The sequence below is a fragment of the Vicia villosa genome, unplaced genomic scaffold (genome assembly GCF_029867415.1).
Source record: "Vicia villosa cultivar HV-30 ecotype Madison, WI unplaced genomic scaffold, Vvil1.0 ctg.000437F_1_1, whole genome shotgun sequence".
In the NCBI taxonomy this organism is placed as follows: domain Eukaryota; kingdom Viridiplantae; phylum Streptophyta; class Magnoliopsida; order Fabales; family Fabaceae; genus Vicia; species Vicia villosa.
The window spans coordinates 686,600-705,049 of record NW_026705208.1 but is presented as its reverse complement, the minus strand read 5'-3'; the positions used below and the strand labels follow the sequence as shown (position 1 = coordinate 705,049).

At 35.4% G+C, this 18,450-nt stretch overlaps 1 protein-coding gene across 1 annotated transcript; it reads right to left on the bottom strand.

Annotated features, from left to right (window-relative positions):
- Positions 1 to 12,989: 12,989 nt before the first annotated feature.
- Positions 12,990 to 14,322, bottom strand: LOC131628263 (borneol dehydrogenase, mitochondrial-like). Its single transcript, XM_058899124.1, has 2 exons — positions 14,024 to 14,322; positions 12,990 to 13,912 (listed from the first exon to the last, which is right to left on the bottom strand). Exons 1-2 carry the CDS (start codon positions 14,059 to 14,061, stop codon positions 13,135 to 13,137), a joined length of 816 nt encoding a protein of 271 aa, XP_058755107.1. The 5' UTR covers positions 14,062 to 14,322; the 3' UTR covers positions 12,990 to 13,134.
- Between the last annotated feature and the right edge of the window lie 4,128 nt (positions 14,323 to 18,450).

Genomic DNA, 18,450 nt, shown 5'->3' with positions numbered 1-18,450 from the left:
ATTGATAAAAAGACACTGAGGAGACTTGCATCCAAATTCTTCTTAAGCGGAAGCATCCTATACAAAAGGAACTATGATTCAGTGTTGTTGAGGTGTGTAGATAAAAACGAGGCTAAGGAGATTATCAGAGAGGTACATGAAGGAACCTTTGGGACCCACGCAAACGGACACTCAATGGCTAGAAAAATACTACGAGCAGGGTATTACTGGTTAACAATGGAGGCCGACTGTTTCCAATATGCAAGGACCTGTCACAAGTGCCAGATCTACGCTGACAAGGTGCACGTACCACCAAACCCGTTGAACGTTCTGAGTTCACCATGGCCATTTGCAATGTGGGGAATCGATATGATAGGGATGATAGAACCTAAAGCTTCGAATGGACACCGATTTATATTGGTTGCCATAGACTACTTCACCAAATGGGTCGAAGCTGCCTCTTACACCAACGTGACGAGACAAGTAGTCACTCGGTTCATCAAGCATAATATCATATGTCGGTATGGGGTTCCAAGCAGGGTTATCACCGATAATGGGTCGAATCTGAACAATAACATGATGAGGGAGCTGTGCGAGGAGTTCAAGATCGAACACCACAATTCTTCACCATACAGGCCTAAGATGAATGGCGCTGTCGAAGCTGCGAATAAGAATATCAAAAAGATAATACAAAAGATGGTGAAAACATACAAGGATTGGCACGAAATGCTCCCATTCGCCTTACACGGTTATAGAACCTCGGTGCGTACGTCTACAGGGGCAACCCCCTTCTCCCTAGTCTACGGTATGGAAGCTGTCCTCCCAATTGAAGTGGAGATCCCGTCACTAAGAGTCATAGCTGACACAAAGTTAGAAGAATCGGAATGGGTAAAAACTCGTTTTGATCAGCTTAATCTCATTGAAGAAAAGCGACTGACAGCCTTGTGTCATGGGCAACTCTATCAGAAGAGAATGAAAAAAGCGTTCGATAAGAAGGTCCGACCTCGAACCTACAAAGAAGGTGACATTGTCCTCAAGAAGATACTGCTACCTCGACTCGATGCTCGTGGAAAATGGACACCTAACTACGAAGGTCCATACATTGTAAAAACGGTGTTCTCAGGAGGGGCATTAGTTCTCACTACAATGGATGGGGATGAGCTACCGCACCCAATCAACTCAGACGCGGTCAAGAAGTACTATGCTTAGCAAAAACCTGGATTACCAGACCTAAGCCGAAAGCAAACTACGGAAGATAGGGCACCGTGCAATCATCTACTTCTGAAGTCGAAGGATTATTGGGGCCCTCGATAACAAAAAGGGCAACGGCAGTATTAATATCATTTCTATTGGTCATTTTCTTTCTCTGCACTTTTGTACACCCGCCGATTCAAGGCAATATCAATAAAATTTCCCTTTTTTTGCATACTGCGCTTCATTTCTAATTTCAAATACCATTTGCAAAGGATAATTTATTTTTATAAACCCTAACATGGATTTAACATGAGAAACTTACAAACTTTCAACGCAAAAGCAATAGAATAAAACTGTGAAATCTCCGGAAGGCTACAAACGCCCCGTGATGCGATCACTTAAAAAAATCTAGCCGAACATCATTTCAAAGGATGGTATCAATGGATTAATCAGACTGAGCCAGAAAGTCACAAACAACTCAAAAGAAAAAGGGGTTAAACAAAAGCAATGGGTGATAAGGAGATGAGTGATAAATGTAGGGGGTATCATATATACATTAATACATACATTCATCAATATACATGCAACATACACATGTGTAAGCATTCATACATACGCATTATACAAACAACAGGGGCATATGCACAACATATAAACATAATGCATACGCATTTACAGGAACAAAAATTCGACACAGGTAAATTCTGCAACAACACTTGCAGATAACCCTGTTGGTGCAGGGGAACTTGCTAGAACTATAGCAAGCAATCCTATTGGGATACAAACTGCGATGTAACTTGCCAGAACTATGGTGAGTGAGAGATACAAACTGCGATGTAACTTGCCAGGACTATGGTAAGTGAGAGGTACAAACTGCGATGTAACTTTCCAGAACTATGGTAAGTGAGAGATACAAACTGCGATGTAGCTTGCCAGGACTATGGTAAGTGAGAGGTACAAACTGCGATGTAACTTGCCAGAACTATGGTAAGTGAGAGATACAAACTGCGATGTAGCTTGCCAGAACTATGGTAAGTGAGAGATACAAACTGCGATGTAACTTGCCAGAACTATGGTGAGTGAGAGATACAAACTGCGATGTAACTTGCCAGGACTATGGTAAGTGAGAGGTACAAACTGCGACGTAGCTTGCCCGAACTATGGTAAGTGAGAGGTACAAACTGCACGTAGCTTGCCAGAACTATGATAAGTGAGAGGTTCACAAAATGCGAGTAGCTTACCAGCACTATGGTAAGTGAGGGATCCACAAACTACGGAGGCTTGCTGGCCATAGCAAGCCGATTACACAACCAACAAAGGTCCTCGCTATGTAAGACTCAGGCTTTAGCAGGACATTTCTCTTCATCCATACTCAAATTCAAGGCAAATTTAAGGGTCTTCCAGTATTTAATAACTCTTCGATCGGAACGACGCGAGGTCTACACACCCTCTTGTCACCCAATCCAAGGTAATTAAATAGGGGCAGCTGTCATACCCCAAAATTTACCTTCCACACTTATCTCATAGCAAAAGCAAGGTTCAAATCTCAAGACATGGCTCATTCAAATAATCCAGATGATTCACAGTCAGCAAATTCAAACTGAAAGGTCAATCACAATCAAGGCATGATTCAAACCATAATCATTGGGCAAACATCAAGTATGGGGTGCATAACCATCATTTGATCAAGAATTGATCATGATTCCATTAATAGAAACTCAGAGATGAACAAATATAAAAAGGTTCAAGTTAGGGTTTCTTAGGAGAAAGTCAACCCAACTTTGACTGGGCATAACTTTCACATGGAACATCAAAAATTCCCCACTCAAAGCCTATTTTGAAGGAAATTGGATTCTCTACAACTTTGTGTCTCACAAGCCAGGGCTAGAAATGCTTCATTTAAGAGATACAAAGCAAAAGATTACAGGTCATTTTCAGGCATCTTTCAGAAACAGTTTTTCCCCAAAGAGAATATGGTCAAGATAAAAGCTTCAAATGAAAAATATATTCCAAAGTGGCTTGTAGAGGATCTCTTGAGGTTTCTAAAAAGTATTAGATCTCCCTCATAGCTTAAAAATTGAAGGAGATATGCTTGATCAAAGTCAGGTGATTTTGAGGGACCAAATGTGAAAAAAGGAGGGTTCAAAATTGAGATTCTTACAAATGGGCCTACATTATATGACCCAAACTTGGTCCACAAGCTATCCAAAACATATGCCATAAATTATATCATTTTATTTGATTTTACATAATTTTATTTCATTTAAAATTAATTTTTAATGATTTAATTAAATGAAAAATCAAATATTTGATAGAAGGTATATTTTGGGTGATTCTCAATCAGAGTTTATGACTAAATATAATCATATTTTCGTGCATAAATTAAATGGAAAGAATTGATACAAAAGAAGCCAAGTTTAGTAACTTAAAAATCAAGAAATCAAATCAATTTTCTCAATATTGCAAGATTTGATTCAAGATTGATTTCTGAAGTTTTTGTTAACCTAAATCGTTGCCTATAAGTACCTAACATATACCAAGGGAATAAGGGTTGGAAAAAGCCGGATCAGAAGCAAGGGGTAAGAGCAAAAAATCTTCAAGAAACTCAAAGTCGATTTTTGCAAATTAAGAGGAATCAAGGAGATTCAAAGGTCCTAAAAGCTTCCTTGGTTGATTCTGAACGTGTTTGGATAGGAGCACTACTTCAACACCCCCAGAAATACCTCGTATTTGCCCAGGTAAGTCGTTCTGAAAATCCTTTCGATTTGAACAATATATGCATCCTCACTGAAATCTATTTGCATATTCGTGTTTGTCTCAATGTATTGGTTGTTTCTGGACTGGTTTTATGAAGTTTGCGCGTGTTAATCGCGTTCTGCCATTGATGACCGGTTGAAGGTTTTTAGGGTTTAATTTAGGGCTTTTTACTAGAGTTAAAATTAGGCTAAATTGATTGCGTGATTGAGTTCGTACCGTCTATACGAAACTTTTGGAACAGGTGCGCCACATTTATATGGGGGAGGGGGCTATTCGCTATTTTCGTAGGGGGGGTTTGCTACGAACGTTTTCGTAGTAAAATCGTAGCAATATGTGCAGTCTTTTGCAGGTCTGGGGAAGGTGACGATGAGTTGTCACAGCCTGGTTCGCCAATTCAAAATTTGGCGCGCGTTTCCCTTAATGAGCGTTGGTTTGATATATTATGTTTTGAATGCGTTTGTTATACGCGTGACTGGTTCAGCTCAGTTGGTTAGTAAGCGCTTCTGGGAGTGGAGGGTCGCAGGTTCGAGCCCTCCCTCCATCATATATTTTTCTGAATTTGTTTCCACGTAATCCCATGCGTCCACAGCCTTAAGCCTCACCATGTACCCTCATAATCTGACCCTTGATTCTCACCCCAACCTAGATCTAACGCCCCAGGCTGGTTCCACACACCATAGTCCTTATTAACTACTACACTGAATAAAACCTCATTAAAAACTTATTAAAAATCTAATTAATTTGTTTTCTTGAAATTAAAATATTAGTTTTGATAATTATATTAAAATTATTTTATTTATAGAATAAGAATATGACATTTCTATTAAATATTTTTAATTTGTTATTTGCGCCGATTAAATCGATTAATCGCTGTGGTTAACAATAAAAATAATTAAAGTACCATTTTAATTAAAATAAAATCCAACTAAATTCGATCAAATGGCTGCAATCATCTTATTGATTGTGGTGATTAATCTTGCCTTATTGTTTAATTTAATTTGTTATTATTTGTAGTCGTGTTAATCGATTATGAGAGGTAACGATATAAAACGCCAATTAATAAATAAGTAAAATACAAGTAAGTTGTTATTAGTGATAATCGAATTAATTGATTTGAATTGGTAACAATGCAAATCCTTAATCTTTTAACTATGGTGATCAAACCTATTGATCATTGCGGTTAATTGTGCCAAATCAGGGTTGTACGCCCCCAACCCTAATAATTCTAAAATCCATTCAAATTACAAGACAAAACAAACTGCGATAGGCTAACTAAAAAGCCTCTAAAAAACCCATATCAAATCAAATTCAAACTCTAAATGGCGTACAACCCTTCCCGAACTACGTAGACTCTGATCCTCCCTAAGGAGGTACGTAGGCACTTGGCAACAAGGCGAGTCCCCCTCTCTAAAATCTCAATTCAGTTTAAACCTCAATTTTTACCCTTTTCACTCCCTTAGCTATTAACCTCGCAATTTTAGCCATAAACCTTTACTTTAAACATAAAACCTTAGGAAAGGGTTGAGGGTGCCTAACACCTTCCCTCGACCTGATTATAATAACTTACCCAGATCTCATAACTGCGTAGGGTTTCCTATTTGCCCTTCAGAATAGGTGGCGACTCTAAAAGTCTAAATTTTTAGGGCAGGTTGCTACAACAATATTAAGTTCAAAAAGCACGGACCGATTCAATCATCTTTCTCCAACAAGCAATGGATGAGATACTCGAAGACATATTAGCAATAGCAGAATTGAAACTCAATAGGATTGTTTCCACATAGCTATTTTTTCCTTTGTTTTACTTCTGTACCTTTTCTAAAAACACACAAATGTTCTCTTATTATTTCGCCTATTCATGGCTTTTTCTTAAATACAAGTTATTTTCTTTCCTATTTTTCTGAGTTTTTCTCTTCTTCGAATACGCAAACGTCCAATGATAACTTTGAATGAACATATGCATATGAACATGATCATCATTTATCTCTTCTTTTGCAAAATGTCCTATGATTAGTAAAAAGATAGGAAAAGCAAATAGACAATGTCTAAAGTAATTTAGAAGTCCTCCCTCAAAGTCAATAATCCGAAGGAATCCCCATAGAGTAATCATTAAGAAGATATCTTCAAATACTTTCAACAAAAGACATAGCTCCCCAATAGAGTTTACGTCTTCAACACGGCCGGTTCTCCGACACTTTGCTCTCCTCCGACATGGTTTATTAATATCTTTTATCCCCAGTCAGGTTACATCAAGTTACTATTCATTCCCAAGCAGAAATCGTAAATCCCCAGCTGAGCATCTCCAAGACAAGATCAAACATCAAAGTCACAAAGACATAGAGATTTATTTGCTCAGTCAAGATGCTCCAGATAACATAAATCATAGTCATACATCATATATCATAAACATATTCATACATTGCATACACTACCTCATAATAAATTCATATATAATACGTAAGCTTCTCATTTATTTTGAGAAACTCATCACATAATACATGCATCATGACATTGCATAAAAATTGCTATACCTATTGCAGAATACAGGTACAGGAAAATGAACGAAATCTCCAACTTCCCAATATCTAATTCAGCTACTACGAACGGTACTGACACGATCAACGCTCGAAGATCTAATTTATTTACCACGAACGGTGAAAACACGATCATTCTCACAGATCTAATTCAGTTACTACGAATGGTACTGACACGGTCGACTCTCAGAGATCTAATTCCATCATCACGAACGGTGTGGACACGATCAATTATCTCCTAAAGTCTAATTCAGTTACTACGAACGGTGCTGACACGACAAGAGATCTAATTCCATCATCACGAACGGTGTGGACACGATCAACTATTTCCTAAGTCTAATTCAGTTACTACGAACAGTGCTGATACGACAAGAGATCTAATTCTATCATCACGAATGGTGCGGACACGATCATCTTTCCAGGATCTAATTCAGTTGCTACGAATGGTACTGACACGATCAACCTTTAAGGATCTAATTCTATCATCATGAACGGTGTAGACACGATCATCTCTCCAAGATTTAATTCAGGTACTACGAACGGTACTGACACGATCAAATTTCAAAGATATAACTCTATCATCACGAACGATGTAGACGCAATCAACTTTCAAAGTCTTATACAGTTACTACGAACGGTGCTTACATGACCAACTCTTAAAGATCTAATTCATTTACTACGAACAATAATGACACGATCAACATTCAAAAAAACCACTTCTCAAACACTTCAAATGCAGACATAGTCTAATGCATGACTTATCTTAATGCTCATCTGGATGGCATCTCTAAGCCAATCCCCCGATGGTACAAATTTTTGGGTACTCTAGTGTTCAATCCTCTTCCACCTTTAGATACCGAATGGCATACAAACCACTCTACATCTTCAAGTGTAAGAAAATTGAATAGGGGCAGCTGTCATACCCCAAAATTTTCCCATCTTATTTCTCTAAATCAAACTCCTATCAAAGTTCAAGACTCAGAGACATCTCTCCTAAATAAAGGCTCAAGAAACTAGGGTTTGTGTTTTCCTGAAGAAAATCAAGGGATCAAAGGCCCCAATGCATCTCATATGGCTTATGATGTTTCAAACTACCTCCATGACAAAATTCAGGGCTCAATTCAAAGAGTTGATCACTCAATTGCTCAGAAAGTCAACAGTCGACTGATTTGACCTAAAAGTGATTTTATATGAATTTTTAATCATTTAAAAGTGATTTTAATTCATGTAAATCAAGTAAAAATCAAATATTCAATTAGAGATCTTGTACTAATCAAATCCAAACACCATTCATACCATATTTTCAATGTATTTTCGTGCAAACAAATATTGGTACAAGAGAGATTGAGATTGACCAAATTTGGAAGCTTTTACTCATATTTTCCAGTCAAATTTCCCATGATTGATTCACAAAGATATTGATCAATTTTGTTGAGCTAATACTTCCTACTATAAATAGTGAACAAATTCATACCTCTAGGGGACATTTTTTTCAGCTTCAAAAAGACCTAACCCGAGCACACAAATCTCAAAGAAAATTGAAGTTGCTCTTGGAGATTTAGAGGATTCGAAGATTCCAACGCATTCCCAGAGTATCACTGAGTGTTTCTCAATCCTTGGCAAGCCTTGAAGCATCCGGAGACACCTTCAATCCCTCACAGTTTGATCAAATTCGTATTCACTCAATTACAACATTCCATGCATTTTAATTGAATTTTGAATGTGTGTTCGTGTTTATCGTGATGTTCTGATTAATTCTGGATGTTTAATTGCATTTTCGTGTACGATTGCCTTGGATTGCCATGTTAGGGTTTATAGTTCTTGAATTAGGGCTTCATGATTAATGTAAAATTAGGTTAATTCATAGACACCATGGAACTCGTGGCATTTGGACGATCGCAATAGCGTGTTCGCGGAAGATTTTTGTTGTGTTTTGGATGTTATTCGATTTCACAGGTGTAGTAAAGGCAAGCTTTTACAGCTACCATGGAAAAATGAATTTTTCTACATTACGAAAATCCTCAAACAGGTAACTGGTTACACCTGAGCCAGTCCCAAAAAAATGAATTTTTCTGCATTACGAAAATCCTTCCCTCTCAACCCTAAAACCCCAAATTGTATCCAAAAATCATATTTTGAAATTCCAACATTTACATACACATATTACGCAACATTTATACACAATTTGCACAACCAATTTATCAAATCAAACACAATTATGTCGACAATTCAAAAATTAGGTTCACACATTCATCAAGCAATCTCAAGAACAACATCATACAATAATGACAATCAACCCTACATACAAATCATTATACAATCCCTTAGAAAGTTGGAACCCCGCCCTTACCTTAGATTGACGGTTCGTAAACTTTAGCGATTGAGTCTTCAAGCCCTAGCCTCTTCTCATTTCATCGCTTCTTCATTTCTAATTCTCTCTGAGCAAAATTCAAATGACACGATTCTTTTTTTCCCTTTTCCCTGTTTACTTAATTAACCCTATTATTATATTCCTTCTTTACCCTTACTAACTCTCATTATTCCCACTCTTATTTATGCAATTTAAATATTAAAAAAAATAATTCCAGCTATTATTCCTAATTTCGAACAATTATTTAAATTATAGTAATTCTCAATACGACACTCACCCGACACTTCCCCACACATAGCATCGTCAAGTCATCTATTTTTGTCAAATAATTCACAAAATAATTAAATAACAATTATAATATTTGGGGTGTTACATATATCGTTTGAATAACAACTATGCGACAATTATACGGCGAAATAACAAGATCACTGCACTAATATCTTGATGTACGACTCACTAATTTAAATGATAATTCCCTAATTCCTTAGGCGAATTCAAAGTAAAACTAGGTGTTTCTAAGCTCTTTATTTCAACAACCATAACTTATAATTACCTATTCCTAGTTAATGACTAAGTTGAACACTTTACCGAATTCAGATTGGTAGACTTAAAGTCAATAATCTCTACTCATCTAAAATGAGTTTTCCAGCTCGTTAATACATAACGAGTTGTAATAACAAGAATAATGGAATAATAATTATAACATAAAAGTATTCAGATAATCTCAAACATTCATATGACCCAATATAGTACAATCAAGTTCATCTCTAAAAACCTAATAAAAAATAGCTTAGATATTCATAGTAAAATAGACAATTACCATTAACTGATAAGAAGAAATCATGAAAATCAATGGAAAATAAGCTCTCCAATGGCTCAAATGCTCTCCAAAGTCGCAGTCAAAAGCTCATTGCCCTCACATTTCTTCATATAATTCAAAGTCCCCCCCCCCCAAAAAAAATCAAAAATCTCTTTAAAAAGATGCAAAGTGTGTCAAGAAAAGGGTGCATCGCGACTGTGTTGGTTATAATCGCGATCACAATATTGCTGCATTGCGTCCACAATGACAGCATTGTGGTCGCGAGAAATCCATGGGCGAGTTCTTGATTTTTTCTTCCTTTTTCTTTTGAATTTTTTGTAAGTCCACTTTTCTTCCTCTTTTGAAACTTTGTTCAATTCTTCCACATATTTGTTATGCTTTACCTTATTGTTCCACCGATTCTGTTGAAAATATTTGTAAATACCATGTATTGACAGAGTGTCATCACAATCCCAAACTTTCTTTGTTACTTGTCCGCTATTAACCTTCCTATAATTGGAAAATTTCATCAAAAACAAAATGCTTACCCTTACCGATGAACATCAACTTTCTTTTTTTGATCAACATGTTTGTCCCCTGTTCAATCCACATAACTCCAAAAAGCTCTTCCAACATCACAGTTACTCAACTTGTCTCTCATCACACCTTTGTTCACTCAATTTGACAAGGTAATCACATAGTCAACGTACAAAATCATTTTACTTTGCGCGCATGTAAACACCCAAAGAGCACTAAGAACAAAAGTAACTTAATAGAAATTATATAATAAAATCATACAAATAACATCAAACAATCATATGATCTAACATAGTAAAATTATGTTCATCTACTAAGACCTAATCAAGAAAAATCTAGCTACTCAAAGTAGTACAAGTCATTACCATGAGTTTAGATGAAGAGTACATGAAAATTAATGAAGAATATTGTCTCCAATGGTTCAAAAACTTTAAAAAAATTGCTTTAGAACTTATTTCCATCACTTTCTACTCAAAAATGCGTAACCCTTGGAAAAGTGGCATATTTTTCTATCTAAACAGCCAAAAAGTGTGTCTGACAAGTGACACATAGCAACCACTATCAAAAGTATAGCGATCATGATAGCTTCTCATTGCGACCATGATAGTGGCATCGCGATAACGGATATTTCAAGGACCAAACATTGAAGTTTTGCTTGCTTTTTCTTCTTTTTTTACTCTAAGTCCACAATTCCTTCTTTCATTCTATTATTCTAATTTCTTCTTTACTTTAGCTCATGTTTGACTCAAAATTACATCATTTCTACTGAAAATGCTCATAATTATTACGTAATAACAAAATGTCATCATAACTCCAAACTTACTTTGTTGCTTTTCCTCTAGTAACTTGTCTGTAAACTGAAAATTTCAACACAAATAAAATGCACACCCTTACCAATGAACATCATCATTCTATTTTTTCTTTTTCTGGTCATCACTTTCGTTCCCTGCTTCAATCTAGATAATTCCAAAAAGTTCTTCCAACACCACATGTACTCAACCTATCACTCATTTTTCCATAATTTTGTAAAATTTCTAACAAAGTCAGACTAAACACATACTTTAGAGGTCTTTTCAAATTTGTAATGAGGTTTATGTCACTGTATGATATTTTGATTTAGTAGGCTAAAATTTTTGGAGTTAGATACCTAGTTTCTTTATGTTACGATATTCCTTTGATGATTATATTTACCTGGCCAATCAATATTAGAGAATGCAATTTTTATTGGTCCTTTTCATTTTTCATATATATATATATATATATATATATATATATATATATATATATATATATATATATATATATATATATATTCTAACTTCTTTATTTTGTATCTTCTATATTTTTTATTGACCATTTTTCTCTAATTGCCCAATTTCAAACTTAAACGTTGCTAACTTCGAAGACCGATCCCAAACTAATATTTTTGAATCAAGCATGGAAACTAAACATTCTACCTAACTCAAAAGACGGTGGGAAGATTTAATCTTTCAAGTCAAATTGATATAAATTAAGCTTTGTTAGTGAAAGAAGCGCTCAGGATCTATATGGTTAAACAACATATATATTTATTTCATGCATGTTGGTTTGAAAAAGCTTTGAGTTCCATAAACAAGGGTCTCAGTATGTAATTTATCAAACGAATAGACTAAATCAGAAATTGAGCAAATTCTAGAAAATAACAAATGTACATATACTTTCATATGCAGGAAACGTAAGCAATGGATTTTTTTGGCTCAATCCTCACTAGTCGAGGTATATGGAGATCGAGTACAATTCAGTTGGCTATTCCTTTTCTTTATCAAATGTCAATCTGCATCAGGAACTTTTATGATGATCAACTCTTTTTATTCATTATTTTTTGGTGTCTTGTTTTCTTTTTGCCTTTTATATTTTTATTGGTAAGATAGCAAATCATTAACGGAAATAAACAAAAGCCATAAAATTGTTCATTAAGTAAAGAATAGAGAAGTAGTACTAAAGGGGAAGAGCATTTATCAGACTAATTACAAAAAGAAAAATAGCTAAAATAAAAGTTGAGAAATTCTGAAACTCTTAAATCACATGTTGCTAAAGTTGAAGTAGTTGTGTACATCATCCATGGTATCCTAGGATTCTTGGTTTTATCTTGTCCAGGTTGTCCTTATATTTCTTATGTGGACTAAAACTTGATCCTGCTCTCTAAAATTTGCCTCCATGTCACCTATAGTTGCAAAGCGATCTCTCAAATTTTGGACCGGCATATGATATCGCTGCTCATTAATATATATGCTTGAAAGTGCGGTCCGAATCTCGGTTGTTCGACATATAAATTAGGAGAAATTTCAAAGGCATTCTCTATATCCCTTAACTCTTTATTTATTTATGTTATTTTCGCGTTGTATCTCTTTTTATCTCCACCTTCTTTCTTTATGTTATTCTCGGTTGTTAATTGAATTAGTTTCGATTTGTAATCAACACTTTCCTCTTATATATGTTTGGAGTCACTAGGTCAACAATGATGTTAATGTAAGTATGCCATATATTACTTCAAGAGACTGGCCGAATTGTTAAAATTGATTTTCACCTTTGTCAGACAATATTGTCGGAGTGATAACTCAACTTTTCACCTCGATCACGCAGTTAATCCAAAGTTATAACCACTAACTTTTCACCTCAAACCTTCATTTTAACTGATTAACTGATAAGACGTTTATTGGATTTCACATCGGTTATGCAATTTAATTGGTGTAAATCCATTTGACAATACTCAAATTTCGAAGCAGATGAATTGTTATTTTAAAAATATATATATTAAAAGAATTAAAAATCGAAATTGAAATATTTAAAAAGGGTTAAAATATATTTAACTCAAGATTTGATTATTAGCCTGTAGCCTGAGTTGTAACAACCTTGATGCAACTTACAAAACACCATAAACAACAATAATTGCACCGAATTATAAAGACATATCAAAGTACATACAATCAGACAGGTTGTGCAAAAGAACAAAATCCATTGTTCACAACTGTAAATCCTCCATCAACGATAAGATTGTGACCACTAACATACTTAGATTCATCACTTCCCAAGTACAGATTAGCTTCAGCCACATCATTTGGCAAAAGATTAGTACCCTTTAGGTTAGAATAAACCCCTAGAATCCCATCATCATCTACCTTTAAGTATTTCGTAGCCATCGGAGTGAGAACAATATAAGGCGACACACAATTCACCCGAATACCGAACGGTCCAAGCTCGACGGCCGTGTTTCTCGTCAGCCCCACAACAGCGTGCTTTGAACTCGTGTAGGCATGATTCGCCACACCACCTATGCTTCCACAAATACTAGCTGTGTTAATTATGCAACCTCGTCGAGCAGGGATCATAACTCTTGAAGCGTGCTTTGTTCCAAGAAAGACACCAACCAAGTTAATGTTGATCACTTGTTGAAATTCAGATAATTTGAAGTCAAGTATGTTGGTATTGTTTACACCGGCTATGCCAGCGTTGTTTAACATGATGTCGAGTTTGCCATACTTGGAAACCGTCGTGTTCACGGCAGTTTCGATGTCTTTTTCCTTTGTCACGTCGCAGTGAACATAAGAAGCTGATGATTTGTGTAACTCTTGGCAAAGTGAGTTACCTTTGTCGTCTTCGATGTCAGCTATGACAACTTTAGCTCCATGGTTGGCGAAGAGTCTTGCGGTGGCTTCGCCGATGCCGCCCGCTCCACCGGTGATCAGAGCCACCTTGCCTTCAAGCCTTGTAAATGAATTGAGTATGGCATTATATATAACAAAACAAACTTGTTTATTACAAGGCTTATAGAAAAAACAGAGAAACAGAAACGAGGTGAAGTTGAAACTTGTTTACCTTCGTAGAACAGCGGAGGCCAAAGGAACGGTTGTCATGGCTGAGCTTTTCACGTTTCTAGAGAAATCACGGTATGGACGTGCGTTTCACAAAAGCTACCAATAGGAGCTTTAAAAACCACGGTAAAATGGTGTGAAACGTGAGGGGTCGGTCCCCCACCACGTTTCCAAACACACAATAAGAGAAGTTTAGTTGGTTGGAACTAACAATCGGAGCCCTTCACATCACCTAACTTGTCTCATCGTGCTGTATGAAAGCTTTAATTTTTCTAATACTCCGTATGTAGTAAAGGTAAGGGTTGATTCTGATTTTATTAATTTGCCGCCTTCATGGACTAGTCAACTACAAGATATTGTTTAATAACTGCATTGAAATGAAAAGTATTATCCCTTTTAACAACTATTCAACATTGAGCCCACGAATACAATGCACTTTGTTTGCACACTAAATTGAGGAGGAAAGATTGATAAAAAAGTGTGGACTTCACAATCATGATTACCTACCGAATCTTCATCATTATCTTTTGTCATCTAGGTGTACACTAGAGATTCTTGCATTTATAAGATCAACATTCACATGTTTTTCATTTTCATCAAATGGTTGGGCAAGTCGGTAGGTGGGGTAGCTCAGCTGTCACTTGTTAGTTGAGTTAAGGGTGTTGTTTATCCAAGGTTCAACTCCTGATAACAACGTTTATTTATAAATAATTGAGTTAAGGGTGTTGTTTATCCAAGCTTCAACTCCTGATAATGACGTTTATTAGTAAATAATTTGTTGATTGAGTTAAAGGTGTTGTTTGTCCAGGGTTCAACTCCTGGCAACGACGTTTATTTGTAAATAATTTGTTGATGATTCATAAATCAACAACTTTAAAAAAAAAAATGGTTGGGCAAGTATAAAAAACCAAATAATTAAGGTTTATGGGCTACATAAAGGCCCAATACAGGCGAAATCAAAACATCCAACTCAATCATGCAAAACTCAATCAAATTATCTAGCGTATATAACCAATATATATGAGACTTAAGATATATATTTTATTTCATAATTTAACATAAATCATCTAGCACTCTGTAACTAACTTAAACGTTGGATTGCTAACCTTACAGACACACCTCGCATCACCGTATCGGATATTAATATCATCGCATTTGGAGTCCATCATCACCAATCAAGCACAATTTTTGTTCATACATAGAACAAATGAGGCCGTATGTGAAAATTGACTTCTAATTATTACAAAACTCCACGATCAAACCGTGTTTGATCCAAAGCCATATCGCAATGAAGTCGCAATACGAAGAAGAAATTTATCTCTTACCTCCCATCAAGGGACTCTTCCTCCAAACCTCCCGATCTAACGACAAATTTTGATAACCGTAAGTTAGGAAACCAAAAAGGAATCGATGCAACGACAACGATCTCCTATCGTTAAATATTGTCGTATCGGAAAGAATATACAAATCAATGCTATTGTGATACATTGCACGATCCTTCGATGCAAATTAGAATTAACCCCTATCATCATGAATAACCATGCTACACTAGGATATTCAAATTACACTAAGAGCTTGACTGATCCAAGTATTACTTGAAACAAGCATGAAAGTATATTTTTATCACACAAACCGAGGTAGGGATAGAAGAGAAAAACTTCATACATCCTAAAGATTTGTCGACCTTCTACGAAGAGAAGCATACCTTGTCTTTGTGAAACAATAACGTACCAGGCTGAACACACTTAGTTGTAACTAACACACCTCTCCTAGGAACTAGCTACTCTAAGAGTGTGGGCGGTGGAGCCCAGGAGAAGTCAACCTCGAACCATGATAAAAACCTAAGGGCAGGGACGAGAACCCCATCCTTGGCCGAGAGAGGTTCATAGTGACGCTAAAGACTTACACCTGCTCCCTTCGATCGAGAAGGGTAATAATTGAAATTGCAGTCATCATCGGTATCACTTTAGTTTTGATGACTTATCAAATTATGTGTATGTTGTCAATTTATGTGTATATGCATTATTTATTTTATCATGTCTTTATTAATTTTAGAGTCTAGCAACATGAAAAAGTGAGTATACCCTCTTGCACCAAAATAACTCATCTTTCTCTTTTAATTTATTTGTTAATGAGTGAGAGTATTTCACCCATGTGAAAAAGATTTCTAAAAAAGTGTAAGGAATCATATCTCTTGAAACATTATTATGAGTTCTCGTTGTAAAAACAAGAAACCTATATATAATATGAATTCGGTAGATGGTGATTGGATAAATTATCCGGATATGAAGTTAATGGTTGATACGTAAGTGAGATTGTTCTAAATATTCGTGTATATTTATATATTTAATTATTTCTGTGAGATTGTTCTAAATATATGTTTTTATTTTGTTAGAGTAATACAAGTATTCCGAAGTCAAAGAGAAGCTCGAGTATCATGGACTAAATCAAGCAACATTACTTTGATCAAAGTGCAGGTACATTAGTTTTCACAATTTTGCTTATAATAGTTATGCTACTTGATAAAACAAGACAGCTATACATTCTTATTTGTTTTTCTATGTAGTGTGCTCAACAGCGAAACATTATAGATTATGGATACTTCGTTTTGAGGTTTATCAAAGAAATCCTTCAAATGAATCGAATATTAGAGATTCCAATCAAGGTATGGATTAATAACTTAGGATTTGTTATATTATTTATCAAATATTTCTTATAATTTATTACTTTTAACTAAATCATGCATATTATGTCTTTTTTATGTAGTACTTCGATGATGTCAAGTGTGCTCATTACACGAAACTTCAGTTGGAAGAAATCAAAGAGGAATTGTGTCAATATTTTATTGCGCAAAGAATCATATAAGGTATGAATACATTATTGTGTGAAAAGTGTTATGAATATATTATTGTGTGAATACATTATTGACTGTGGTATTATGTTTATACCTTGCAGGACCAGGACCGTCCGCTCGTCGGATTTTGGCGATTTCGGACAGATTTTATTAATTAGGGTTGATTTAGTTGTTGCTACGACTGATTTTGTTAGGGTTGATTTTGTTAGGGATGCTTTAGTTAGGGTTGATTTAGTTATTGTTAGGGATGACTTTGTTATTGTTAAGGCTGATTTGGTTCTATTAGAAATATGTGAATTGAATTATAATGGTGTACATATATTTTGGATTACAATGGTATATAATGTAATGGTATTATAATGCCTTTTTTTGGCATATATTTTGGTATTATAGTGGCATATATTTTGGATTACAATGGATTATAATTGTATATAACAGGTTTATGGGATTACAATTAAATATTTCAGGTTTACAAGTTATTATTGACCGTGCTATTATATTCCAGGTTTAAACCAAAATATAGACCTAAAAATGCTGCCTGTAGACACTTTAGAAAGCCTTTTCCTGGAAAAGTGCTTCCTAAAGTATACATAAGGCAACGCTTTTTTCTAAAAAATGCTTTCTAAAGTATGCCTTTAGCAACGTTTTTCTTTGAAAAAACGCTGCCTAAAGATGCCTACAGAAAGCATAAAAAACATTATTTAGAAAGCGCTTTTCTAGAAAAAAGTGCTGCCTAAAGATGCCTACAGAAAGCATAAAAAGCATTATTTAAAAAGCGCTTTTCCAAAAAAAAAGCGCTGCTAAAGGCCTACTTTAGAAAGCGCTTTTCCAGAAAAAAGCGCTGCTAAAGGCCTACTTTAGATAGTGCTTTTTAAGAAAAAGCGTTGGCTAAGGTATACCTAAGGAAGCGCTTTTGCCTAAACAAAAAGCGCTGCTAAAACCTATAGCATCGCCACCTATGACAGCTGTAACGCCCCGATTTTCGGTCCGTTACTATTTAATCGAGTTTTGTCGATTAGTTGTGTTTTAATATTATTTTATTGGTAAATAATATTAAATGGTGTATTCTATCGCTGTTTGTTTTGTAACGCGTTTTGGGGGCGTTTGAACGATATTTAAGCGTAGGGGCATTTTGGTCATTCTGCGGGGTAGATATTTTCTTTATAGGAAAGAGATATTTGTGAGAAAGGAAAAAGGATGGAAAGAAAAAGGAAAGAAAGGAGAGAAAGTGAAGAATGGGGGTTTTGGAGAAGATGAAGAATCAAACCAAGGTAAGGGGGTGAATCTAATTTATCTTGGATGTATGATTCTTATAGTCTTATTCTTGTTCTTGTTCTTGTTATTGTTCTTCTTATTCCAATTTCCATAACTTCCTTGTGTGGTCTTTGTTTGATCTAAGTTTGTTTGAGAATGATTGTATGATGATTAAATGATATCCTTGTTGTGTTATGATGATTGATCATGCTTTCTTTTCCATTTCTGTGGCTTGATTGAGTTTGAAGAAAATGTTAGGTTTTGAGAAAGATTGATGAATCAACCATGAAAAGTTTGATGTTAGATTGTTTCTATAGTATGTA